The sequence below is a fragment of the Pezoporus flaviventris genome, unplaced genomic scaffold (genome assembly GCF_033815535.1).
Source record: "Pezoporus flaviventris isolate CSIRO_AGI_PZ_B2104156 unplaced genomic scaffold, CSIRO_AGI_Pfla_v1 ptg000002l, whole genome shotgun sequence".
Classification (NCBI taxonomy): Eukaryota; Metazoa; Chordata; class Aves; order Psittaciformes; family Psittacidae; genus Pezoporus; species Pezoporus flaviventris.
This window is the reverse complement of record NW_026892550.1, coordinates 2,741,546-2,768,825: the sequence shown is the minus strand read 5'-3', so window position 1 is coordinate 2,768,825 and position 27,280 is coordinate 2,741,546. Positions and strand designations below refer to the sequence as shown.

At 47.2% G+C, this 27,280-nt stretch overlaps 2 protein-coding genes across 4 annotated transcripts in view; one reads left to right on the top strand and one right to left on the bottom strand.

Moving 5' to 3' along the window:
- SMYD1 (SET and MYND domain containing 1) overlaps window positions 1-20,362 on the top strand; it is a 28,783-nt gene extending 8,421 nt beyond the window's left edge. The window contains exons 2-10 of one of the 3 annotated variants that reach the window (XM_061466518.1): window positions 3,746-3,922; window positions 4,562-4,775; window positions 6,509-6,639; window positions 8,431-8,469; window positions 11,228-11,420; window positions 15,654-15,746; window positions 16,652-16,815; window positions 18,245-18,413; window positions 19,875-20,362. In XM_061466518.1, coding sequence (XP_061322502.1) covers window positions 3,746-3,922; window positions 4,562-4,775; window positions 6,509-6,639; window positions 8,431-8,469; window positions 11,228-11,420; window positions 15,654-15,746; window positions 16,652-16,815; window positions 18,245-18,413; window positions 19,875-20,033 — 1,339 coding nt within the window. In that variant the 3' untranslated portion in view covers window positions 20,034-20,362. Of the gene's footprint in view, window positions 1-3,745; window positions 3,923-4,561; window positions 4,776-6,508; window positions 6,640-8,430; window positions 8,470-11,227; window positions 11,421-15,653; window positions 15,747-16,651; window positions 16,816-18,244; window positions 18,414-19,195; window positions 19,306-19,874 lie in introns of those variants that run through there. The other 2 variants (XM_061466534.1, XM_061466526.1) reach the window with 2 other exon arrangements.
- Window positions 20,363-22,534: 2,172 nt separating this feature from the next.
- On the bottom strand, window positions 22,535-27,083 carry FABP1 (fatty acid binding protein 1). The gene is made up of 4 exons (XM_061464691.1): window positions 26,755-27,083; window positions 25,148-25,320; window positions 23,214-23,306; window positions 22,535-22,668 (listed from the first exon to the last, which is right to left on the bottom strand). Exons 1-4 carry the CDS (start codon window positions 26,948-26,950, stop codon window positions 22,618-22,620), a joined length of 513 nt encoding a protein of 170 aa, XP_061320675.1. The 5' UTR covers window positions 26,951-27,083; the 3' UTR covers window positions 22,535-22,617.
- Window positions 27,084-27,280: the final 197 nt, after the last annotated feature.

Here is a 27,280-nt window from a genome sequence, read left to right as displayed (position 1 = left end):
AGGAGCTCACACACTGCTGCCAGCAGAATGACATTGCATTTTCATTGTACTGTGATCGATAGATATAAATATGCATGCATATGTTTATATGTATATATCTGTATAGTGGAGAAGCAGTCTTGGGGCTGTGGGGCTGATTCCCACCTGTGGCACATCCTCCTCATGTGATCCTTGTGCCTCAGTTTCCCCACTATGGGCTGTGGGCAATAATAATGTCCACATTATAGGGCAAATCCTTTGGTAATGAAGCCTCTATGGTCAGCAAGATCTTTGCAATGAGGACAACCTTTCTCCTGGGACCAGTAGCATCTAAGTGATGGGAATTCAAGTTTTCCTGTACTCTTGGGCCTGGCCAGAGGCAGAGATAAAGTGGGCAGTTGCCTGGAGAAGCAGATAACTTAGGACTCCAGATCAGGCAGTGAAAAGCCTTCTCTAGCAGCAAGGGGAAAGCCTCAAAGTTGTTTGGGCAGGAGCCCAGAGTGTCCTCCCCTCCTTCCCAGTGAATTAAGTCCTAGAAGCAAACAGCAGGACAGCTGAAAGGGGCACAGGGTCTGGGACCCTGGGTACTCTCAGAGGGAGGGCATGAGGTTAGACTTCTTCATCAGCATCCTCTGCTGCATTCTTACCCTGGCCTTGGTCTTACAGTCACATGCATACAACTCTGGGATGCTGCTTGGAAAGCTGGTTTGGAATCCTGCAAAGAAGAAGCCTTCTCCTTTTGAAAAGTGTTTCCAAGTTATTCCATGACCTAACTCACAGTTGAACCACAGAGCCAGGAGCAGGAATAGCCAATGAGCAGCATTCACTATTCACTATTCACTGGAGAAACACATGTCAGGCTTCTGGATTTGGAGCAGAAATCTGTATCACCTGCCCATCTGCAGGAAGGCTTTAGGTAATTTAAAGAGCATATGGCTAAAGATGATGCCAGCTTTAGGGAGGACTCCATGCCCTCAGAGCAGATCCTTACATCAGGCACTGTGCTCATTACCTTTAGTGTTTAACATCCCCATTGGTGGCATATTCTGCATCACTGATCAGCCCTAAGTCATTGATGTTCTCTGCTCAGCAACATATCAGCCTTGTGAATGGAAGATCCCCTGGATTTAGTTCTACAGTCTTTTGGTGCTCATAAATGCAAGTGCTGCTCCCTAAACTGGACATTACGGCCAGCCCACTCCATGTCTTACCCCAGCCAGTGCTCCTGCCAGCTCTTTAGAGTTCATCTTTCCTCTCTCTTCATCTTTTGGTGTTTCTTGTCTGTCCCTGAGCAGCTGAAAACCCACTTGTCCCTCAGCACTCATCCCTAGGGATCTGCTGAGCAGATGGAATCCTGCCCTGGTCCCTCAGAACTTCACTGAACCACAGTGAACATGTCTGGAGTCACTGGGACCAGAAGAGTCTCAAACCCACCCAGCCTGGTGCTCTGTGCTGATGTCTTCTGACGGTGGACAGCAGGAGATGTGCCACAGTTGAAGGAAGGAGGAGAAGGCACAGAACACTCTATGGTGAGAAGATCTACCTTGAAGGAGGGTGTTCTTTTGTCTTCCTCATGTAATTTCCAACACAAAGCCACAATTGCCAAGTGAATATCTCCAAAACAGCTATACCTCTGGCCCAATGGCACAAAGAAGTGACAAGCAAAGATGCTTTTTAATCCATGGAAACATCTTGGTTTCAAGCAGCACAAAATCAGGGTTTCCCTATACAATCACTTTGATCTATCAGTCTTCTTCATTGTGAAACACCTCTGGTCTGCTCACTAGCTGGGCACTTCTAATGTATATTGTTATCCCTACAGCATGCCTGTGCCTAAGGACAGCTCAGGAGAGCAGTTAGGATGGCTCAGAGCCATGCTCCTGCTTGGTTCTTCTCACCCCATGTTTTCCCAAGTCTCTTGGGCACGGTGGAGTCCATAGCTCCATTTTGTGCCCTGGTCTCTGTGGGGCCCAGGAAAGCTTTAATATTTGTGGGGGGTTCACTTTAGCCAAATCCAGAGGCTTTGCAGGCAGGTGAAGCTCTCAGGATGGCTCTTTGCCTTCACATTCCTCCTTGTGCTTGCCTAAGCTGCAGACTCATGAGGCATCTGCTTTCTGCTCAGCAAAGGGCTGGTTGGTGCTTCAGCTTGGAACAAATGAGAACATACTAAGAATCCTATTAACAGTGCTGGGGAGGAGCAGATGCACTGCAGACAAGAGGGCTGAGAGCTGGGGAATGCTTTATTGCTGTCCTCCTTTAAGCAATATATTTGTCTCTTTGACATAGCGAGACAGAAGAGCAACAGCACTGGGCAAGTGCGTAAGAATTAACCTCATAGCAACCTTCCAGTATCTGAAGGGAGCCTGCAAGGGTGCTGGGGTGGGACTCTTCATTAGAGACTGCAGTGACAGGATAAGGGGTGATGGGTTCAGACTTTAACAGGGGAACTTCAGGTTAGATATAAGGAAGTTCTTTACTGTGAGGGTGGTGAGGCACTGGAACAGGGTGCCCAGAGGAGTGGTGAATGCTCCATCCCTGGCAGTGTCCAAGGCCAGGTTGGACACTGCCAACGTTGATGAGATCCCTCATCTTATCAACGATTTAGATGAGGGAATTGAGTGTACTATCAGCAAGTTTGCTGATGACACTAAGCTGGGAGGAGTGGCTGACACACCAGAAGGCTGTGCTGCCATCCAGCGAGACCTGGACAGGCTGGAGAGTTGGGCCGGGAATAACTTGATGAAATATAACAAGGGAGAGTGTAGAGTCCTGCATCTGGGCAGGAACAACCCCAGGTTCCAGTATAGGTTGGGGAACGACCTGTTAGAGAGCAGTGTAGGGGAGAGGGACCTGGGGGTCCTAGTGGACGACAGGATGACCATGAGCCAACACTGTGCCCTTGTGGCCAAGAAGGCCAATGGCATCCTGGGGTATATTAGAAGGGCGGTGGTTAGTAGGTCGAGAGAGGTCCTCCTTCCCCTCTACTCTGCCCTGGTGAGACCGCATCTGGAATATTGTGTCCAGTTCTGGGCCCCTCAGTTCAAGAAGGACAGGGAGCTGCTGGAGAGAGTCCAGCGCAGGGCAACGAAGATGATTAAGGGAGTGGAGCATCTCCCTTATGAGGACAGACTGAGGGAGCTGGGTCTCTATAGTTTGGAGAAGAGGAGACTGAGGGGTGACCTTATTAGTGTATATAAATATATAAAGGGGGAGTGTCACGAGGATGGAGCCAGGCTCTACTCAGTGGCAAACAATGATAGGACAAGGGGTAATGGGTACAAACTGGAACACAAGAGGTTCCACTTAAACTTGAGAAGAAACTTCTTCTCAGTGAGGGTGACGGAACACTGGAACAGGCTGCCCAGGGAGGTTGTGGAGTCTCCTTCCCTGGAGACATTCAAAACCCACCTGGACACATTCCTGTGTAACCTTATCTAGGTGTTCCTGCTCCAGCAGGGGGATTGGACTAGATGATCTTTTGAGGTCCCTTCCAATCTCTAGCATACTGTGATACTGTGACAGAGCCTTGGGTGACATGGTTTAGTGTGAGATGTCCCTGCCCATGGCAGGGAATTGGAACTGGATGATCTTAAGGTGGTTTCCAATCCAAACCATTCCATGATTCTATGATTCTATAACCTGGTGGGATGCTTCTTCATCCTTAGTGGCTCTGGGCAGTGCAGGGATGCAAAGCTGGCAGGACCCCTGCTGTGTGGAGCTGGCCCTTCACTGAGCTACAAGCTAATGGGTCCTTCTGTCCTTCCAGCCTGACACATGTCGTCTGTCATACCTGCTTCAAGAGGCAGGAGAGGCTCCATCGCTGTGGCCAGTGCAAGTTTGCCCACTACTGCGACCGGACCTGCCAGAGAGCAGCTTGGCTCAACCACAAAAATGAGTGCTCTGCCATTAAGAAGCATGGCAAAGCACCCACTGAGAACATCAGGTGAGAGCTGGACCCCAGCAACTGAACCTGGGCACAGCGGGACAGGACAGGGTGGCAAGGAAGAGCTGGGTGGCCAGGGTTAGAAGTTGAGTGGGAGATGGCTTGGGAAAGGACAGGAGCATCCCTGAGCTGAGGGGATGCGGACCTGGAGGAGCATCTGGGGTGTGAGAGGGTTGTGCTTCTGCTTTCTCGGTTTTGGTGATGGACCCCGAAAACTACTGCAGTTGAATGTGGGGAGGCAAACCTGCCTGGGGTGGTTTAGGAGGTGTGGAAAAGTGGGGAGTATGTGGGAAAGTGGAAGAGGAGACGGGATCTTCCCCACTTGTTTGTCTATAGGATACATTGATTTAGCTCTGTCATAAGAAAACGAGAGTAATCCCCAAGGAAATGAGAGCCATTGTGGAGAGCTAGAACCTATGTTCTGCAGTTGAGAACATAGATGCTGGGGCAAACCCCTGCATCTCCCTTTCCTTCAAAAGCCTGTGGATGGCTCCCAGCCATCAGCCATCTGATGCTGAGCCTGTCTTGGCCTGCTTGCATGCAATTTCCCACCCATGTAGTGGATTTTGATGGCCCTTTGATCCATCTCCTTGCAGTGGCTGGTGGTGTTGCTAACACGTGGGTCTCTCTTCTGGCCAGGCTGGCTGCCCGCATCATGTGGAAGATAGAGAGGGAAGGCAGCGGGCTGTCAGAGGGCTGCCTGGTCTCCATCGATGACCTGCAGAACCATGTGGACAACTTTGGCGAGGAGGAGAAGAAGGAGCTCCATGCTGATGTGCAGAGCTTCCTCGAGTTTTGGCCACCTCAGAGCCAGCAGTTCGGCATGCAGTACATCTCCCATGTATTTGGAGTGGTATGTTGGAGGGAACGGAGGAGGAGAGCAAATGGGGGGCTGCTTTTAATGCAGAGAAACTCTGAGTTGAGGATGTATGAGCTCATCTCTCTGGTTCCCTTAAGAGGCCATAGCTACTGGGGTAACTGACCAGAATTTGCTGCATGTGGTTTGGATACTGCCCATTCCCCATCTGCATCACTTCTGTACTGACACTGAGAAACAGGCACAGCAGGGGCAAGGTCTGAAACACTTGATCTGTCTAAACATGCAGGCATGTGGCTTGCTCAACTGTAGGTGCTGCACTGTCATCACAGGTCGCACTGGGCATCCCTGTGTACCTGGCAGATACATATTTATATATATCTCTGCACCTGCCTCAAATACATGTAAATGCATATTTAAATATGTTTTAGTAAATATACTTGCAATATGTTTTAATATAGCAGATCTGTTTTAGTATAAACATTGATGTCTATTGTATATTGCGTGCATTCGTTTTTTCCATGCATATTGTAAATGCATGTTTTATATATATAATAAAAATAGGCAAAATGTGCTAAATATATTTAATAATACCCATTACTAACTTAGCTGCAAACTTCTATTCTCAGTATAGCCAAGAGGGAAATGACCAGAAGCCAGTTCAGGCTGAGCTGCTCTGCCCCAGCCCTCGTGCAAGTCAGTGTACCCTGGGCTGCACTAACCCCTCAGCTAGCACATTGCCAAAAGGAGCAGGGTGAGCTGAGACAAGACACATGCTTTGCTGGCACCTCTGCTGGTGGCTGGTGTGGAGAAGTTGGCTTTGCACGAGGAGGGTGCACAGCATCCTTTGGTACCCACCCTGCAAAGAAAAGATCTCCCTGCAGTCCAATAGGTGCAGGGAGATCTATCTGCTAGTGACCGGCACAGCTTGCCCGTGCATAACTAAGGAAGTACAGATGAAGTACAGAATCAGTTAAGAAAGGAAATAAAACTATTAGCAGAGTAAAATAATTAGCAGCCAAGTTAATTATTTGCTTAAATTATACCCTATTAAATCCTATCACATTTTGCCTTTGCAAACACTTCATCTGTAGCGTCCGTGACTAAAAACGGTTCCATTCATATGTGGTGATAATGCACGCTATAGAAAAGTGTAATAATTCATTTGTGGTATAAATGTCAAGCAAAAGTAGTCATTCTGAAAATGATTTGGGACTCAAACAGTAGTAGTTGGTTTTTATAAGCTCTGTGGGCCACCCAGCAAACATGACCCGGTTGAATGCAGCTCTTAAGGTTAATTTCTAACTGATACCTGTTTCAATAAGGGTGAACTTTGCTTTCTGCCAGGCCTCTGCTTGAATGGCCTCTAACTCATTTTCCTGTGACCTTTCTCTGCATTATTTCTAGGAAGTGAATCTAAGGCAACCAACGCATTGTCAGCACAAAGTTACATTAGCCATCCCAAATGAATATTAACAACAAATACTCTGTAACATTTACTCAGCTCTGCTCTGGGTTGGTCCATCTGAATGTGTCTATAGAAGAAGAATAGAATTGCTTCTATTCTGATGTTTTATCCCAACTAAAGATGTTCCTACAACTACCTTCTGCAATGATCTTGTAGGCACTCCCTCCTCCTTAAAGTTTGGAGATGGGATGCTGGAGATACACCTTTTCTAAAGCATCAGTGGGAATTGAGAAATCCTTAATGTAGCCAAGTTCAGCTTTTCCTCCTTTAATGCTTCTTCCTTCCTATGTTCTGGGACTAGATCAGCTGCAACGGCTTCACCCTCAGTGACCAAAGAGGACTGCAGGCTGTTGGTGTGGGAATCTTCCCCAACCTCTGCCAAGTCAACCATGACTGCTGGCCCAACTGCACCGTCATCTTCAACAATGGCAAGTGAGTGGATCTCTTTCCTCAGGCACAGTGAGGATGCATCCTAACAAGCAACTCAGCAGACTTGGCTAACTGCGCAGTGTCAAATCCCATTCTTGGTCCCTTCTCTAGCTCAGAAAAAGATATATCAGGATTTTCTTTTTAAAGAACTGTTTTCTCTCTCATTATTGTCCAATGCACTAAACAAATACACAAGGTTTGACCCCAAATCCAGTGAACTGGATTTTCCCCTGATTTCTGTGAGGTTTGAAACCAGACTTAAGATAGGCAGATAAAGTACTAAGAAGCTGCCTAGATCACCCCTTATATTAAGGCTTTATTTAAGGAACAGTTATGGTTAATAAATTATTAAAGATTGTATCAGGTCCACAGTTCAAGAGTTTTTCATAACCAAAGCTTGCAATCAGCTGTGTATCACTATCTGCTGATGTGTTTATAATCATTTCTAGCACAACCCTCATCTTTGTGAGTGTTCCATCTTTATTAATCACTGATTAACTCTTTAGCAACGGGGGGATCTTAATGACAATTGTTACTGTTATCCTCAAACCGAGTCACTTAAGAGTGCAGGATGCCCGAAGCTGCAGGGCATTCTTCATTCCCACCCAAGTGCTGTAAGAAAACTTCTGTGGGATATATGAGATGGAAAGAGATTAAGTGGGAAATGCAGGAATGTTTCAACAGAGCTGGGAGTGGAGGCTGCTGCTCTCAGAGCTTGGGGCAGCCCATAGGATGGATGCCTTGGCCCTTCCCAGCCTCCAGGTACGAACTGCATCTGATCCATCAAGTTGCATCACATGAAAGACGTTAACTGTTAGGGATCTGCTTGCCAAAAGCTGCACAGCCACAGTATTTCATCCAGATTTTCCACTAATGTTGTACAAATTCCCATGCTCACCAACGTTTAGTGCTACAAGTTAACCCCTCAGCCTCTCCTTCTTGAACTAACACATTGCTTGCGCACTCAAGTTATTGCTGCTGGTTTTACCTGATAAAACTATACAAGCGTTTATCAAGCAGCTGATAAATGAGCAAAGCGAAAACAAAGCTGCATTAGGATGACTTATGTTGGGAAACAGGGTCTGATCCAAAGTCAGCTTGGAGTCTGTGCTCTGATAGCCAATTGCTCTGGATCAGATCCTTAGTGGGATGATGAAGCGCCTCTCCAGCCAGCCTGGGAAGTGGAGGAGGAACTAGCAGTGATAAGTCTGAATTTCTGGGTGGTAAGTAGAGGAATGGCATTTTGTTCGCCCGGCAGCTTGTCGAAGCTCCCACATGTATCCTGTTACTGACTTTAAACTTGACCATCTGGTTATTGGCAAAGTGAATTATGAAGGTTTCTTGCCTTCCTGTGCAAGCCTGATGATAAGCCCCTGTTGTGTCTATCAAGGCACAACACCAGACTTGAGGACCCACTAAACTCATCATGTAGTGCATAGTCCTTGCTATCCCAGTCTGATTTCCATTTCAAGCTGTGTTTTAGAGAGCAGTACTAATGTCAGTGGAGATATTTATGTGCAGAACTACCCCCTTTGTGCCTGTAAACCTCAGAAGCGGGTTCTGCACAACCCCTGGCCAAAACCCCTCCTAAAATCACAGCATGGGACAATTCTCCATGGCCCAATGATGGACAATTCAGTGATGGCTGCTGCACAGCAGAAGTGAAGCTCTCATTCAATGAAACATGAGCCAGGCACGGGGAACCCCTTGATCTCCTGATGCCCTATACCGTGCACCCATATTTTTGATGTACTTGCGCCTGTGTAAATTGCAGATGTTTGTTTTGTCTTTCAGTCATGAGGCTGTAAGATCAATGTTCCACACACAGATGAGGTGGGTCGGTCTCGAAAGCATCGTCCTCCCCCCTTGCCCTGTACCCCTCATGTCCTGTGTTTAATGGAAAAGCTGCAAACAGCCCGAGGGGGTTCACTTCTCCCCCGTGTAAAGCCCCACTAAACCCAAACCTCACTTAACTCTGCATTTTGTAGTACCCTAAAACCATAGTGGTAATCCTCTGACTGTCTCCCCTATGGTGAATTCCCCTTCTGCCTTTCAACCCTTCTCCCTTGGCTTCCTCCTTGTCAGTATTTCCCCTCTTCACCTCTCATTTCTCCTCCCCTGACTACAGCAAGAGCGTGAAAGTCAGAACAAGGTCTCGCTAATCTTGTACAGCCCAAAATAAACCCTTGTGTGTTAGGAGATGAGAAATGGTTGCATTACTGACATACTAAATAGTCCACGTTTCTTCTGTGACAAGCGGTGCCTGTTCAATCCGTTGCCTACAGTAGCAGTACTATGAGATGTAGGTCTCAATCCTCTTTTATCATAATACCTGATTAATGTTTCACCTTTTAATGATGCCACTGTTACCTGATCCAAACTAAAGAAATCACAAAACTATGTGCAAAGAAAGAAAAATTCTCTGCTTAGCTCACTGCACGTGGTATATTTTAGTTAGCCCTGTTAAAGGGACACTGTTGCCTTTAAACATTCATTTCAAGCAAACCTGTCTTTCCTCAAATAAGACATGAAATACCACTGACACTTTCTTGGTGCACTATAGGTAGGATAAAAAGGAGCAAATGAGTTTCAGTTTAGAGCTGCTATTTTGGGGCAGTTTGAGTTTTGAGCTATCAATCAGGCACACTCTATCTGTGTGTGTCTCTCAAGGTCCTTAGTGCTTGGGGCAGGCACTGGGGAAAGCACAGCATCAGTGTGGTGGGGTGCCCTTGGCTGACAGTGTCTCTTTAACTATAGCATTTAAAATATGCCATGCGTTTCCAGGCTTATCCCAAACGCTGTCAATCTCCTCCACACAAGGGGTGGCTGCTTAAAATATACCTACAGTGCTTAGGCTATCAGGGGCATCATAAAAGTCAGAGGCTTGATTCTGCTTCTCTGGTTGCATGACTCACTTTAACGAGGATCCCGTCGAGTGTGAACAGGAATGTGTGTATGTATCAACCTTTCTGATAGCAATTGCTCTTTTCCATGCACTTTATCCTTGAGTAGCAGGTTGCTTCTTTCTCCAGCTGTCATTTTCCTGTGGCTGTGACATAACTAAAGGCTGTCCTTCGCGACGATGGCAGGTTTAGTGATAAGTTTTGTATGAAATATGCTCTTGGTATGATCTAACACCCACAGAAGGGTAAGACCAGCCTCAGAGAGTAGTTTTCACAGCAGCTTTAGCACAGCTGAAGAGCTCAGAGTTAAGCCCTTGGAGCTAAGAGCTTGTAATAGGAATTACAAGGGAGTGAAAAGGGAACTACAAGAGAATTACCAATTCCTATGCAGAAATATGATCACACAGAAAAAGTCGTGTCCTTCCAAAAGAGACTTATGTTTAATGCACGCGGTGAGACCTTCGAGTGCTATGCCACTTATGCCTTTGGTGAGACCTTCATTGGGTCCCGTCTAAAGCACCTCATGTTCAAGTGGAAGACAGCAGGTCCCCCCAGGTACATCTCATAGCAGGTGTGTACATCAAACACGCTGCTGAGCTCAGCAGGAGGAAGAACAAGTCGTGCTGTCCACAGTGAGGGAGTCCCAGGACTGATGGAGCACATGGTAGGGTGGGAGATCAGACCATGGGACTGCCTTCATTTTGATAACCTGTAAGTATTCCTACCTGCAAAAATCTGTGTAACCAACTAATGGGATTGAGCAGAGAGCCCGAAATCACTGATCTCAAGTGCAGTGAATTATTTCTAACCATGGGTAGAGTCACTAGTAAATGGGGGAGTAGATGGATACAGAAGTAACACCTCACAGTTGTATTTGATGGAGTTTCTTCCCATTATGGCCAAATTGCTGAGAGGTGGCCCAGAGTAACTGGGAATGGAACAACAAGTATCCACATTTTTTAAGACCTTTGCAGAGAATGACATGAGAGAAACTTAGGTGTAAAGGTCTGTCCTTCCAAAAGCTTGTCATCAAGGGCTTGGCATGGATTTTGGCTTAGTAACAAAGACTGGCAACTGAGTTGTGGTTTATAGTAGCATCAGATCAAACGAGCTATTCAAAAATAGACAATTTCCAGGGAATTGCTTATACGCTTTTATGTAGAAAAGCACGAACAGGGTGAGGGCATCTCTTACACAGCACCTAGAGGGAATTTGTCTTAACTTTTGGGAGTGAAAATGATCCCGAAGGCAGCACAGCCTGGGATTTGGGAGTCTGGCCAGGAATGTGCAAAGCTGTACTTAAAAAAAGACCTCGAGTCCAAACTCAGCATTTTACAAGGCTTGTTGGGTATTCCTGATCCTAGCGATTTCTTCTGCTGATCTCCTGCAGAAGTTTATGTCTATGTTCAGCCCAGTAATGGACCATAATCTGTTTATAGCTCAGATCCTTACGTATCCCAGCCAGGGACTTGCAGAGGGGCAGGAGAAAATGGTGCGACCATGTTTTTCCTCTGCATTCAGTTCACCAAACTGCTGTCCATCTCTGCATTGCCTCCTTGAAGAGCTAAAGCACACCCAAGGGCAAGAACTCTGCAAGGCTGGGGCAGGATTTGTCCCTGACAACTCTATGGCTGCACCCTTGCTTCTGTTGCGTTTCCCAGTGCACATCTCATCTCCTTTGCACTCAGGATCGAGCTGCGGGCGCTGAGCAAGATTTCTCCAGGGGATGAGCTGTCTGTTTCCTATGTGGATTTCCTCAACGTGAGCGAGGAGCGGCGGAAGCAGCTCAAGAAGCAGTATTACTTCGACTGCGCCTGCGAGCACTGCAAGAAGCAGGTCAAGGATGACCTGATGCTGGCGGTGAAGCAGGGAGAAAGCAAGGTATGGGTTGTCTTCCTGTGTCCAAACCCAGAGCTGGCTGTGTCTCTGTATGTCTCTGTGGCCATGGTCCCTCAGCCCAGGGAGACACCCAATAGGAACAGAATCAGATTTTAGTAGAAGCCTGACTAGTGCCAATGTAAAAAAGTGAGAATGGAACTGAACCTCCATTGAGCACAACAACAGTTCAAACCCACCATGCACAGCCAAGCCTGGAAAAGAGAAGGCTGCATGGAGACCTCAGAACACCCTTCCTGTATCTAAAGGGGGCCTACACGGATGCTGGAGATGGACTCTTCATTGGGGACTGTGGTGATAGGACAAGGGGTGATGGATTTAAACTTGTAAGTGCAGTTTTTACATTAAAAAAGCCCACAAAAGTTGACTTTGGCTCTAACCTAAAAGTCCATCAATGGGCAGAATGCTAAAATATTAGAAATTAGGGGTAGAGCTGAGAAAAATGCCGGATTAGATTTTGGGGTGGGTTTTTAGGATCTAAAGAGGAATCAAAGCTTTGAACAGCAGGAGGGAAAATGTGATGCAGGTGATTCATGGTGTCAGTGCCAATCAGCGCTGCTGAAGTTGTATGGTTTGTAACACATGTACCATCACAGGAAGGTGGGAACCCTCAGCTTCCAGTCCTTCCTTGCAAAAGCCTGTCACAGGTACAGGCACCATCACTTGACATTTGTGCATGGTTGCTGTGGGCAGACTGTGAAAAATTGCCATGTTTGACTGTTCATTTTTAAGTAAGCTGTGTCTTCCTTGGAGGTCTCACAAGCCACGGAGTGGGAGGCTGTAAGGCTGTGCCTTGCTGGTGGCAGTGGGATGTGTTGCTTGGCCACCAGCTCCAGTTTATGAGCATCCTGGTAGCTCTGAGAGTTACTTTTTGGTTCCTCTTGGAACCATCCTTTGCCCAAGGATGTAATTGCTGGTATCTTTTTGTCCACTGTGGGAGTGTTACCTCAGGGGGTTTCTACTCCTGGAAGCTTTATGAAGTGTATAAGGGCAGGCAAAGCAAGGCAGGGTAATTTAGTCTATTATCAAGTCATTGATCTGCATGATTGAGTAGTCACATAATGAATCAGAGTACTGCTTAGGGGATGCTGTGAGGCAGGATCAAACAGCAAAGGCGGGATGAGCAACCATCACCTCACACCAGCACTGCCAGCAGGAGAGGAGTGCAAAAGCATCAGCCTCCAGCTCAACAGTTACCAGAAAGCCGAGCTCAGTCCCATGTGCTTTCTTTCATATAGGTGTCAGTCAGGATGGATATAGAATCATAGACTAGAATCATAGAATAGTTAGAGTCGGAAAGGACCTTAAGTTCATCCAGTTCCAACCCCCCTGCCATGGGCAGGGACACCTCACACTAAACCATGTCACCCAAGGCTCTGTCCAACCTGGCCTTGAACACCGCCAGGGATGGAGCATTCACAACTTCCCTGGACAATCCATTGCAGTGCCTCACCACCCTTACAGTAAAGAACTTCTTCCTTATGCCCAATCTAAACTTCCCCTGTTTAAGTTTTAACCCGTTACCCCTTGTCCTATCACTATAGTCCCCTTCTCCAGGCTGAACAGCCCCAACTTTCTCAGCCTGTCTTCATACAGGAGGTGCTCCAGTCCCCTGATCATCCTCGTGGCCTCCTCTGGACTTGTTCCAACAGTTCCATGTCCTTTTTATGTTGAGGACACCAGAACTGCACACAATGCTCCAGGTGAGGTCTCACGAGAGCAGAGCAGAGGGGCAGGATCACCTCCTTCGACCTGCTGGTCACGCTTCTTTTGATGCAGCCCAGGATACGGTTGGCTTTCTGGGCTGCAAGCACTCACTGCTGGCTCATGCTTAGTTTCTCAATATATATTGCAGAGTGTAAGTCTTTACTTGATAAAGGTTTGGAGAAACAGGATCAAATGGATATCAGGAGGCTCCCATAGGAGACAGAACATGGGACTAGAGGAGACTCTTTATTTGCTGATCAGGTTCTCTTTTAGTGCAGAAGACCCTGCTTTTTAATCCCAATACTAAATGACCAAGCATTCATTTTACAGCTAACCCTGACTACTGAAATGCCTCACTTGCAATTTAAAGCTGTTCCAGAGCTCAGTCTTATGATGCAGAAGCATTTTTATCTGACTTTCTGTACAAGTATTTTCTACCACCTCCTCCAATGGATGGCATAAAGAAATCCCAGCTCTCACAGAACGCTTGCTATCAAGCCCTGACTGAGCTGTAAGATGCACCATCCCCTTTTTGTGAGCATTAGAGATGCTCTGCAGCACGCAGTGGGCAAATGTCCTCCACCATCTGAAGTGCTCATGCAGGAAAAGCCTGTATTTATGCAAGGTGCATGAGTTCAGCTATTAAAAATACACTCCTTGCACAGACAGTGAGTATCCAGGCTGACCTCATCTGCAGAGCATGGCTGTATCACATTGTCTGAATCCAGGCTCACGTGCCTGGGAGCAGCAACACTCACAGCTGCATGGAAACAATGCTATGAATACATGCAGGATTGACAGCTTACATCCTCAACAGCTGCTCTGACCTCTGGGCCTTCACCCCTTCCAAAAGGAATCACAGAATCAAATAGGCTAAAAAAGACCTGTAAGATCAAGTCCAACCTTTACACCAGCACTGCCAAGACCACCACTAACCCATGTCACTGAGGGCCTCATCTACAGTGTGTGAGCACTTCCGGGGATGGGGATTCCAGCACTGCCCTGGGCAGCCTGTTCCAATGCCTGAGCACCCTCTCAGTGAAGAAATTGTTCCTAATCTCCAGTCTAAACCCCCCATGGTGCACCTTGAGCCTGTTTCCTCTTGTGCTATCCCCTGTAACTTGGGAGAACATTCCCATCGTTTATAAGGGCAACAGACTTAGGGACCTAGCAAGTGCAAGGATCTTTATTAGGCAAAGCCACAATGGAAGTGCTGTTTAAAGTACCTGTTCTGGGAGTCTTTACTCACACAGCATAGCGATGTGGTTTGCACTGATGTTAACGTTGCCTTTGAGTGTGCTCTGTGCTCTAGGAGACCCTGTGTGCTGCTCAAACAGCTGCCAAAATCTGGTTAGCTATGACAACTTCAGTCTAATAATACAGAATAATACATCATAACACAGACATATGTACCCATAAATAGATGGGGGGTATATGGCTCTGGAAAGCTACTGGTTTTCCTTTCATGCTCAACTTCCAAGATGTTATCCCATATAGATGAATTTCACAGATTCCTCAAAAATCTAATAGACCAGATGTGTTAAAAGCCAACAGGACAGTCCTGTGGTCCTGCCTCCAAATCTTTGCATCCTTTGCTGCTACGCTGGGTCTCTGCTTTTGATGTGCACCTAAAGGTCCTTCCTGAGCTGCTGGGTCCTCCCTGTGCTCTGGCTCTGTTGCATGTCTCCAGACCAGGCTTTTCCTGCAAGCCCTTGGGGTCAGTCCTGGGCTGATTTCAGGTTTCCTGGTTACAAAAAGGAAGGTCATGGTAGCAAGAATAGTCTGAAAATGCAAATCTGAAAGGCTTAGAAAAGACGAAGATGAATGATGGAGCTGGTTATCGTAATGTTACATTTCAGCATCGAATGAAGGAGGAGGAGGCAGCTAACGAGGAGCTGGTTAGTGTTTTGCCAGGCATGCCTAGATGTGCATCACGTCTTCAAATACATGGTGGGGTGTGTGGGAAGACACATTTCACTCTCAGGGTGCAACTGAAATCTGAGGTCAACTCTTTTATGATGTTTGGACCTAATGGCAGTATTTCTCAGAGTGGGTAAAATGTAGTTATCTTTCCTATCCTTATTCCACCCATTCAAGGCCCTCATTTCTCTAAGACAGCAGCACTGTGAGCGCCTGATACACACCAGCTGATGGCTTTCATAGCCTCTTTGGCATCTTGAGAGACATCCGAGGTCCAAGGTGAATTCTGTCCCTTTTCCAAGGGAGAGAAGTGGGGGAAAGAGTTGAGGAACCCAGTTATGCATGTCAGATGTTCATGGATATTATTATGACAAGCAGCATGGTAATATCCTCTTGCAGGACCATTTCAGCCTTGTCTTGGAGGGATCTGAGAGGCACACTGGTATGCACAACCAGTGATAGGAAGGTGATTTGGGAAGTGTCCCGCTGAGCTGCATTGGGTTCCCAGACCAAGCATCCCTTCGACCAGGTTATTTTAGCATGTGTGAGGCAGTGCATTTTCCTCACTGGCTTTCCTAACGTTGTCCCCAGCCCTCTGCAGAGACAGTGAAGGAAGTGGTCCAGTTCTCCAAGGACACGCTGGAGAAGATCAACAAGGCCCGCATAGAGGGCCTTTACCACGAGGTGAGTCCCAGTGCTTTTGTTCTCTTGCTTTACATGCACTACCAGGGAAAGCAGGTCTTGCTCCTCTATGTCAATGATTTAAGGATGAAACAAACCCTCACTGTTGTTACCTGAACATCCCCATGTGCTTCCTGCCCTCTTGGCAGCTCAAATTGCAAAAGCTGATGCTGGTTTCTGTCTTGTGTAAAGCACTACCGTGCCTGAGACAGCATCCCAGGCTGATTGATTTATATTGTAGTGATGATGCAAGGAGATTCAACTGACTTCAGCACCTCCAATTGACACAGGTGTTAAACCAAGTGCCTTCCAGGCAAAAAACAGGACTTAAAGGGTGAGTGTAATGAGTCAGCTCTGTTAGGTGGCCTCATAAAAAGGAGGACAGTGGGTCTGGGAGAGAGACAAGACACTCATGAGACTTACCGCATTGAGCTGTGGGCCATGTTTGCCTGTGTTGATGTCCTTTTCATCTCCTGTCTCCTGCATCTTGCTCATCTGTTGGGTGATGAGAATAGGTGTGTGGTGTGAGAGACTCACATCCTGCCCGAGCACAGGCCAAGAGGGCCTTTGTCCTTTTTCCCTCTTGCTTACCTAGGAAATATTTAATTGTTCTCTTGAGAGTGTAACAGCTTCAGGTTGAGCAACAGCCTCTGGGTTTGAATTTACTTTGGGAAAAGGCTTTTTCCTCACCAGTTTTATGAATGCAACCCTGAGAGACAAAGCTTTGAGCACGAATCACTTTGACAGATTGATGTTTCAACAAATCAAAGCACGTGCTATCTTCCCCAGCCTTCACAGAGACTGACTTGGCCTCTAGGAGTGGTATGGACCATGCAATCCACAGGGCTTTGGTGTGAAAGCTTTGAGACTAAAGTTGCCCTTCCTCTCCCTGCTTCCTCTGGGCGCAGGTTGTGAAGATGTGCCGTGAGTGCCTGAAGAAACAGGAGCCTGTGCTGGGGGACACGAACATCTACCTGCTGAGGATCCTCAGCATTGCCTCCGAGGTGCTCTCCTACCTCCAGATGTTTGAGGAAGCAGCTGACTATGCCAAGAAGATGGTGGATGGCTACATGTATGTCTGTGCCTTGGTTTTGGCAGCTCTCTGTGGTTATACAATGTTAGGCAGTGTGTTAGAGGAATGAATTTCTTAGTCTCGTCCCATTAGGGCAGCAGTTCTGACATTTGCATTGGGACCTGATTATATCACTAGACTGAAGAAGACCCCTTTTTAAATGCACAAGAGCTTCCAACCACCTTCATTTACTAAACTGTAATTGACAAATGGTTTTGGTACATCTTCTGTTTTGTCTTGGAAGCATCTCAGGGCTGCCCTGGTAGCAAGACATGAGCCTGGGGGCAGAACAGAGGTTGCCAGTGCCGGGGATAATCTGCCCCCCTGCACCCTGCAGGAAGGAGAAGTTGCAGAGAAAAGAAAAGCTGTTTCACATGGCTGTCACTCAAGATACCCCTTCACTCTTGAATGATACACGGATTTTTGGCTTGGCTCATTAGTATACACAGGTCCTATGGTACAAGCTCTCTGAGAATAAAGAAATTCAGTCTAAGTTCCAGTAGATCCAGAGCAAACCTCGCAATAAAAGTGATGTGCTTTATTATTATCGAAGTTTTACTACAGGACTGATGAGTATTAAATAGAAAAAGCACCTCATATCCATAGCTTGTTATTTTGGTCAGTTGTACCCCAAAAGGCCTGTGATATTTTGTTCTGTTTCAGAGGGGTGACAGAGTCACCTCCCTGGCTTGCAGGCCTGACAAGCCACTTCATGCCCCAGCCCTGGCACTGAGCTAATTGAATGGCAGAGGAAATTGCCTCTCTCCCAGTTCCCTTCCTTGCTTTAAGACCTGCCAGTTCAATATGCCAAATAAGCCCTTGAAGGCAGGTTTGCAGGTAAGTCCAAGCAGCTCCTGTCAGCTTCTAATGTTGAATGTAGAGGGCAGGTTTCATTTTTCCCACCTCAGGTGCTGACCATAGGGGAGTGATCTGACAGTCTCCAGAGTCAAAGATGCATCTCCAGGGCATGAAATGAGTATTTCTGTAGGTTTGGAACCACCTATTTCTCTCCCCACTTTTAATGAGAAGCTGGTGGTTGTTGCATAATCAGTTTAGGGACTGCATTGAGTGACTGAAGTGAGGTTTGTGCCATTTGGGCTGTAGATCTAGGTTTTGGTCAGATCTAGGTTTTGTTTCTGCCAAAATAATATGGAATGAAAGAGCTTGGCATTCTCCAACCTAGGTTCCAGCTTCCCTGTTTGCAGGTTGTTCACCCTCTTCCACAACAGCTCATGTCCTCATATAACTTGTGTCCTCATATAACTCGTGCTTGCCCCTTTCTAAGCAGGGCAGCACATTTCAGTGGCACCAAATGCAACAGGCTCTTCACTTGAGTAAATAGTGAGTTCTTTTTGGCAAACACATGTCCCTGACAAACACTTGGGAACCGGGATCTTTCGTGAACTCAAATTACTCAATGTTTTTCCAGGAAAATATACCATCCCAACAACGCGCAGCTGGGGATGGCCGTGATGCGGGCAGGAGTCACCCACTGGCATGCTGGCCTCATTGAGGCCGGGCATGGCTTGATCTGTAAAGCCTATGCCATTCTCCTAATAACCCACGGGCCTTCCCACCCAATTACCAAAGACCTGGAGGTAGGTGTCATCTCTGTGTTGTCTCTGCTGTCTACCTGGGCAAAATTACATTCAAGCTATAGGAACAATCCATCCGTAAGAGCTGAGAGATGTATCAATAATGGCCACTTCTTACTAACGCTGTGGTTTTCTCTAGATTGTGTCACAGTTTGATGAGAAATATGTGTCTGTTTTCACCCCTGAAAGATAGCTTTAATCCTGCACCAGGACTTGCATTAAAAATGACCGCTCAGCTTCTGAATCTCCCTTGAAACTGCTGTGCCCAAGGACAGAGCCTCCCATTCTTCAAACAACCTGATTTCACTGCTCTCAGATGAATGGCATTGCACTCTGACTATATCAAACTACATACGGTAGAGGTTCCCAGTTTAACAACTGATTTTCTTTATCAGAGTCTATTCTTCTTTATTTACCACTCCCCAGTCCTTCTAAGCTGCAGTGTATTTTTCCCTCAAACGACTGACAGGTGTATTTCCTAGCTTAGATCAAGAGCTGCAGATCCCAGGGAACTGCATCTGCTCAGATATGAGGGACTGTTTGTAATTGCAGCTGGGGATCTATCATTTCCTCAGCCTTTAACTCGCCCAATGTGACCTCTTTGCTCTACAGCATTCTCTTTTATTAGCCAAAAAATTACACAATACCAAATGAAATCTTTTATTGGTGTCTTACTCACCATTAGAGTAGAGTTATAACCTGTATTAGAGCAATTTTATATCAGCAGAAAAATGAGTATCTAGTACCTAAAGCCAACCTGTCTGTTGACTGTTTCCTATGCATAGCAGAGGGTGAGACCCCAGCACCTCCATTTCTGTATTTCCCTTCCCACTGGAAGGTAGTGGATATATGGCACTTATGTCTATGCTCCCAAACTGAGGGTTGAATAAACTCAAACAAATATAAGAAGATTTCCTAAAATCCCTTCTGAGCCTCTGCTCTGATGCAGCCCTAGGAGTGACTCTGCTTATGGTGAATCCAGAGGGTGCAAATGTGTTTGAAGAGGGGCTGAGCATCCTCCTCCTCCTCCACCACATGAGATGCCTCCCACTCCGGTGCTGAGTCATGCCAAGGGTCAGCCCCATGAAATGAATGGGAAGCACATTCACTCTTTGTCTCAGCACAGCATCACCTCTAGGTCCTGCATCATGTTTGGGACCATAAGGCTTCCCAGCAGCCTATGGAATAGCTGGGTGCAGGTACTTTCACATTACACAGGCAACCAGGTTGGAGAACGGAACTGGGTATCTGTGTCTGTTTAGCTTTGGTCTCGTTGGTGGGACACTTAAAGGGCATCAGTCATTACATGGCCTACGACATAGAATCACAGAATGGTTTGGGTTGGAAAGGACCTTAAGATCATCCAGTTCCAACCCCCCTGGATGGTCCCCATTTTTAGACAGTGTGTTATTCAGTTGCTTTGAGACCCCCTGATCACAGGTTGCTACCTCCTGTGTCCCTCAGGTCATGCGTGTCCAGACGGAGATGGAGCTGCGCATGTTCCAGCAGAATGAGTTCATGTACTACAAGATGAGGGAAGCTGCCCTCAAAAACCAAAAGATTCAAGTCATGCCTGAACCCAGCAATGAGACCTCACCAGGCCTCTTCCACAAGAAGGAATAAACCCTGAGCTTGACACAGATTCATGCTTGTGGCACAACATCACCTGTGGCACCTGCAGTCTTTGGGAATGTGATATGTGATATATCCATAAGGATTGTTTCCAGTGGCACCAGTCTGACAGCATGGGCTGCTGGGAGAGAGTCCCGAAACATCTTCTGAGGGCTCAAAGCAGAAGAGATCTTGGCAGAAACAACATCTTTTTTCTACCATTAGCATTAAAAATCAAAGCAAAAACCCGTTATAAAATGATTTGCATTCACACTGGAGGCCTGTTTCTCTCTGCAGAAGTCCTGATCCTGAAATCCTTGGTTAAATTTTAATGGATTCTTTCCTAAGAGATTTTTTTGGGGGGTTTCCCATTACTTCCTTGTGATAACATCATTTCTTTCCATGATGTCCATGGGTGGTTGCCCGAGGGATGGTATAAGTGGGAAGGTGATTCTGAAATGTGTCTTGTATGCCTGTGGGCAGTGAGTGCAAACTGAATAAGACCCGCAGATGGTGCTTGGTGAAAAGTGGTGTTTTTCTGATGAAGAACTGCTGACAATCGATCTATAGCTGATACTGGTGCCACATCAAACTGTGGGCACTTTGTATGTGAGACTTACTGCAATTCCTACATCACATAAATTAATAAGCGTATATGAGTCTCCTTAGTTAAAAACCAGGAAATGACTGCAGTGATGGCAGGGGATGGTCAGGGGATGACTCCGTGCCAGAAGCCAGTTGCACTGGTGTGGTGCACTGTGTTCATTGCTCTAACTGAAGAAGCAGTGAGCTGGGGACTCCAATGCCTTCCAGTGCTGCCTTTCAGCTTAGACGGTTGTTTAATCCATTTTGCACTAGGCAAAATACAGACAGTCCATGGACCAGCTGCCAGTGGGCAGCCAATGCAGTGAAGGAATAGTCTAAGGGCAATGCTTACATTTCTAGATAAAAACGTCTTTGCTGCCTGTCTATCTCAAAATCCAACTGGTTGGCTCCACACCTTCAGTGACAGCCAAGAGATGGAAAGGGATGGGTTTGTTCAAGAATCCCCTACCTGTTCCTCAGCAGAACAGCAAGAAAACAGACCCAGGGCTTTTCCTTTGTGAAATGTCTCAGTGGTTTTACTGATGTTTCTCCAGATCTGAGATAAATTTGCTGGAGACATCTGCTTTTTAGGTGTGATTGAGCTAAGCCCTTCCATTTGTCCATGAGGTGCCCATCTGATGTCCAGTGTGACAATCTGTATTGGTTCAGTTCTCAGTATGAGAATCAGTCATAGAATCACAACACGATTTGTGTTGGAAGGAACCTTAAAGCTCATCCAGTTCCAACCCCTGCCACGGGCAGGGACACCTTCCACTAGAGCAGCTTGCTCCAAGCCCTGTGTCCAACCTGCCCTTGAACACTGCCAGGGATGGGGCAGCCACAGCTTCTCTGGGCATCCTGTGCCAGCGCCTCAGCACCCTCACAGGGAAGAGCTTCTGCCTAAGAGCTCATCTCAGTCTCCCCTCTGGCAGGTTAAAGCCATTCCCCCTTGCCCTATGTCAAAGTGAAACACAAAGACTGAGGAGAGAGGAGTCATGGTAGAGATGCAGCTGAGGACAAATTGGTGCTTTAATGGCACGTATTGGGGTTGCAGGAGGAGGTGAGGAAGCACTTGTGTTTCCCTAATACCCTAATCAGGTATTGAGCTGTTGTAAGAACATATTCCCAGCTATCACACAAGTCATACACCCATTTCCCAGTGCCAATTCCCAGTCATCATCCAAGCACAGTTGAGAAGAGAGTTTCTTCTCCTACGTGCATCAGAAAACCACATCTCCATCCAACCTGCAGCACCAATCAAGAGTGTGGGGGTGACTTTGATGCTCCTTCTGTGTCTACCCTGTGAACAACCAGTGTCCATCCCCACCAGGACAAAAATAACCTGCATTTCTCCCTGGAAGAAGTGTTCAATTCCAGTTCAGCCCAACTTATCAGGCGTGGTTTGGGGTGAGACACACATTGGACACCTGAGCGCTGTCTGGTGAGAAGGTGTGGGGAGGTGATGGGGATGGAGTGTCCAGATCCTGTTGCAGTAGGAAATGGTGGTTTGGACACCTGAACTGTCTCCATGCTGGTTGTTTTTCCAAGGCATTTTTCCAGGCAGGACCACCAACATTTCCTTGAGCCCACTTCACCTGCCCCATCCTTTGGCCCTGCCATTCATCTTGTCACTTTATCCACGTTTGTAAGGAAAGGGAACAGAGCCCTTTCCCTGCCCAGTTCTCCTCCATCCACCCAGACAGTGGTGACCCCCCGGGATGTTCCCAGCAGGATGCCAGCACCAGGAAGAGTGCCCATCATCACAGAGCACATCTCAGCGGGTCACTCAATGGCTCTGAACCTATGCCCTTGTCAAGCTCCATTCACCAACATCAGCACAGCCTTGGCTCAGCCTGTTGCCTGATCTCTACCAAGGCTTGTGTGAGTTTCAGTGTTGCATCTCTTTATAGCGACAGTGAAGAGGTTGATGATAAAGAAAAGGCCTTTAATACAAATTTTACTTTAATGGACACATTTTACACAGTAAAATGATCGGGGGGGGGGGGGGGTTCTAGATTCTCTTGCTGACCCTCTTGTAGGTGATGTCTCCCATGTTCATAGTCTGAAAAACAGATGGAGAGTGTCAGCTTTTCATAGAATCATTGGAAACAACCCATAAGGATCATCATGGTGCTTGCCTCCAAACTCTACTTGGAAAGGGTCTGGTCTTACAAATCAAACCAGGACTGGCTCCCAGTCTATCTCCTATAAACTGAATTATTAAAGCTTTGGATTTCTTCATGAGTACCCCAAAGCAGGTAGAGATAAGCTGGCATCCTTCAACTGGGACCAGTCTGCTGCACCTCTCCTTTAGAAGTCCCAGGTCCACACACATATCTCTTCCTCTGTGTGGGTGAAAATGTGCCCTCATTACATGTAACTTTGTTAATCAATGGATACTGGCATCTTGAAGAGGACTTTTTGGATCAGATTATAATGGAAAACTGCCTTCAGTGCCTGGCCAACTGATAACTTTGGCTGCAGAGCCTGCGTGCTCATCTCCACACCTCCCTAAGGTCCCCAGTGTCTCTATAGGCTTCCCAGGGCCAGACACTAAAGGCATCTGTATGCACCATTACATCAGCCATTGTCCTCTTCTACACTTACAAGGGTGATGGTGTCTCCGTTGAGTTCGGTGACGGATTTGATCCCTTTCAGGTTTGCAATCAGTCTGTTGTTACCTTCCATCTGAACAACAGCCTGGTTAGGAGGAGACAGAGGTGTTCATGTTATTGCTGGAGACCATCTCAGTTCCAACCCAAAACTATGATTCTATGGTCCTATCCTGCTCCTTCTGCACTGAGCTGCCACCATTCCTACTGCAGACTGCCTGGGGAAAGCTGCTTCCAGGTGATTCTGGCTTTCCTGAGAGGAGGAGGAGAGAGGGTTGTGCTGATGGTGACTGCAATGCAACAGGAGTGTGGATCTTTACTTTGGGATGTGGTTTTGGCATCGTACCTACTTGTCTCCCCTTCTAATTGCGACTCACTCACGTACTGTTATATGCCAGAGCAGAGATCCTTGGCATCCCTTAGCATCACACAAACTCATGAGCTTTGGGGCAGAACAAGGAAGGATCTTCACCCTGCTGATGCTGCCCTGATGCTCCTTGGGGCAGCTCCTCACGCAACACCCAGACTAAGAGGAGCTGCACACCTCCAAGGAAAGAATTGGGACACTGGGACATGTCATCTCCTGTCCATCACCCACCTATTGCAGCAACCTCCTTTGGGATGGGGTGACAGGGAACTGGGTGACAGCATGGCAATGGGGGGAGTCTTGATCAAGGTAGGAAACTGTTTAATGAGCTTTAAGAGACTCACTCATGTCTGGAAAGCTCTTGGAAGGACAGGCACATCTGCTGGGTCTATAGCGCTCAGGAGCTGCACGTATAAAAGCACCAGCACCTCCAGGGCAGCAATCATTGATATGACTCAGATAAATAACCCAGCAAACCCATTTCTGTTCCTCTGCCTGTCCAGCTATAAGGGTTGTTCATCTGCCCTTGAGCTGCTGATTGATGGAGGGTGAAACTCTTCTAATAGCTGTTTCCCCCTAGTTTATCCCCAAGGGACTTCAATGATGCTGGAAGTTGTGATACGGTACACAAAGCCGGTACGGCTCTCAGAGACCCCTGGGGTATTTCCTTGATGATCATCCCTCCTGATTTCATCTATCCCTGCAATATCATCTCCTCCTGAGGTAGAGGTGAGAGGCAATAATGCTGGCGGCGCTGTCTTGATGTTTTAGGAGCCATTGCAAACTAATGAATGGGAGCTGGCCTGATTTCAAGGGTGATAACTCCTCACCTTGCCAAATCCTCTCACCCAGTGTCAGCAGAAGCAATGGAAAAAGCTAGCAGAGACCAGCAACTGGGATGTCAAGGGAGAGATTTATTGGTTTATGGTTTCTTGGCTGACTTTCCTGCACTACCTTTAAGTCAACAAAAAGGCGGGGGTGTATTTTGTGTTGCAACATGACAGAAAGTCAGCCCTTCACTACCTTGAATCTTGCAGACCTTTTGCTGTCAGAAAAAAAACAAAAGCCCCCCCACCCCCATTACAAATGGGTTGGTAAAGCACTGACTTCCAAACTGGCAATTGAAGGAGAAATGCAAGAAACTGAATTTAGAAAGGCAGGGATTCATCTGCAGAAGTGCTGCCTGGGGAGCTTGCGATGTAAAAGCAAAGAGGTGGCAACTTTGGAGTCTCAGGCTCTGAGGTTCTCAGGAGGGTGGCTCAGAAATGTGCTGTCACTTTCAGGAATGAGTCCCTAAGAGGCTTGCTGAGGACCTTCAGGGAGCAGGGCAGTGGTGTCACATCTGCAGACCTGGTTTCAGCTATTAGCCCCTTCCCATTACATGAAATCATGCGTGCAAACTGTGAGAGACAGAACCAGGCTGCGGAGCTACTCAGGTCTTCTCCCTGTGTCAGCTTTAACACCCATAGTCTGGTCATTCCCTTTGCTCAAGTGCAGAGGGAATGGCTGGCAAGGGAATTTAATGTCCCTGAGCCCTGGCAGAGGAGGAGCTCACCACCCACCTTGACTTTCTCCCCCGACAGCATCTCCAGCTCGCACTCCTCCCCGATGGTGAACTCCTGGTGCATCACTTTGGAGCCGGTGGTCACTGTGATTTTGAACTTCTTCCCATCCTGCACGATTTCTGAGATGCTCTTGATGTCCTTCCCTTTCTGGATCTGTTCATCGGGAAGCCCTGCCCAAGAACAAGAGACATTAAGTCAACCTTGGAGCCATCAGTAAGCACATCACTACTGCTGAACCATAGAATCATAGAATGGCTTGGGTTGGAAAGGACCTTAAGATCATCCAGTTCCAATCCCTCTGAGTGAATGAATGAATGTGGCAGGATTTGGGGATGCACAGCTGGGAGGATTTCTATTCCAGTGTGGAAAAACCTTGCAATGATGATGATGATTCCCAAAGGTCACATAGCCCTGAATCTGATGGAGAAGAAGAATAACAAATACTGTCATCCTGATGTGAGGGCAGCAAGACGTCTCCCTTGTCTCACTGACCTGGCTGGGAGCAGAGCAGATTCTTCCCTGCCTAAGCATCAGATAGAAAGAATCCTGATTTTCTTCATTCCTCTGGCAAACAGAGAAAATGGAATAAATAGAGGCAGGATAAGAGAACCAAGCGGGTTTTGATTCAGTGTCCCTCAGAACCAGTTCACTGAAGTCTTCTCCAAAAGCCTGAATCTGGTCTGACAGGTAGAGCCCCTCCAGCACGTAACTGTGCAGAAATAGTGCAGTCTCCTGAATCCCTGTGGGAACACATTCCCTGGCATGGACATGGGTGGAAATGTAGTCACACACATTCAGCATTAAGCATTTAAAAACCCCAACTATTTTTGTCTCTTTATCAATCTCTTCATCAGGGTCCGTAGCGACAGGACAAGGGGTGATGGACTCAAACTGAAAAGGGGGAAGTTCAGGCTGGACCCTAGGCAGAAGCTCTTCCTTGTGAGGGTGCTGAGGCACTGGCACAGGGTACCCAAAGAAGTGTCAAATGCTCCTTCCCTGGCAGTGTTCAAGGCCAGGTTGGATGGGGCTTGGAGCAACCTGCTGTAGCAGCAGGGGGTTGGAACTGGATGAGCTTTAAGGTCCCTTCCAACCCAAACTATTCGATGGTGATGCTATGCTTTTTCTGATGAATGGTGGAATCTGGTGCTTTGTGGCATCTCTGAGCAGCAGCATGACGGGCTGAGCGATGCCCTGCTGGCCTTCAAATATAGAACCATAGAATCATAGAAGAGTTAGGATTGGAAAGGAAATATCACAGCTTGATGGAGTCTCCCTGACCCACCCAGGTCCTACTGGGTTATCCCATGGATGCAGCATTCTGCTGTGGCTGCAGACCCTGCTAGGACCATTTTCTTGCAAGCCATGTATTTCACCCAGCATCTTTGGCCTCCAGCCACCAGCCAGGGAGATGCTTTCTCTTCTATCTTGAGATCACATCTCCATGCACACCCATTAAAAAACCCCCCAACAACTGCAAGAAGACAATCAGAAATAGGAAATCTGAGAGATGGTTTCAATCTGCATCATCAGTGCATCAGCGGGACTCCCAAACACCAGTGGGACCTGAAGAGGCAAAGCAGCACTTAGCACGTGCAGGCACTTACCTATGGCTTTCATAAAGGGCTCAAAGTTTTCCTGGGACTGGAGCTCATACTTCCCAGTGAAGCTCATGATGGAAAGGCTCTCTGTGCTCCCAACACAAGAGAAGGTGCCTTGCTGGTGAGCAGAGCTTGGTTTTATAAGGTCCTTCTGCCTTAAAGGCTGGTCAGAGGTAAGATGATGTATTTGTTTTATGGCCATGTTCAAACATTAACATAAGACTGGGCAATGGTCAGTGATAAACTGTTGTACATTTGATGGACCTCGATTTACAACGTGGGGGCAGGGGAAATCCCATGAGCCCATTTTATGGAGGCAGCAACGTGGCATCCATAAACAAATGGGGAATAAAGTGTTCAAAGAGCTTGATTATCAGAAGAACAAGCCAGATCACCTGGGAGCACACCTCTGGAAGGGGAGAAAGTGATGGGAGATTAGGGTTATGGCTCCAGGGGGTTTCTATTCACTGACATGCTGGGTCTTTAGCACTGGCATGAGGAGTAGTGGCTGCACACTGGCTTGCTCACTCCT

Excerpts from the sequence above, each read along its gene's own strand:
- FABP1 (XM_061464691.1), bottom strand. The coding sequence starts at position 26,950 with ATGGCCATAAAACAAATACATCATCTTACCTCTGACCAGCCTTTAAGG. Across the intron at positions 25,321-26,754 it reads GCCCTTTATGAAAGCCATAG|GGCTTCCCGATGAACAGATC; the intron begins GTAAGTGCCTGC and ends GTTCTTGGGCAG. Across the intron at positions 23,307-25,147 it reads TGTCGGGGGAGAAAGTCAAG|GCTGTTGTTCAGATGGAAGG; the intron begins GTGGGTGGTGAG and ends CCTCCTAACCAG.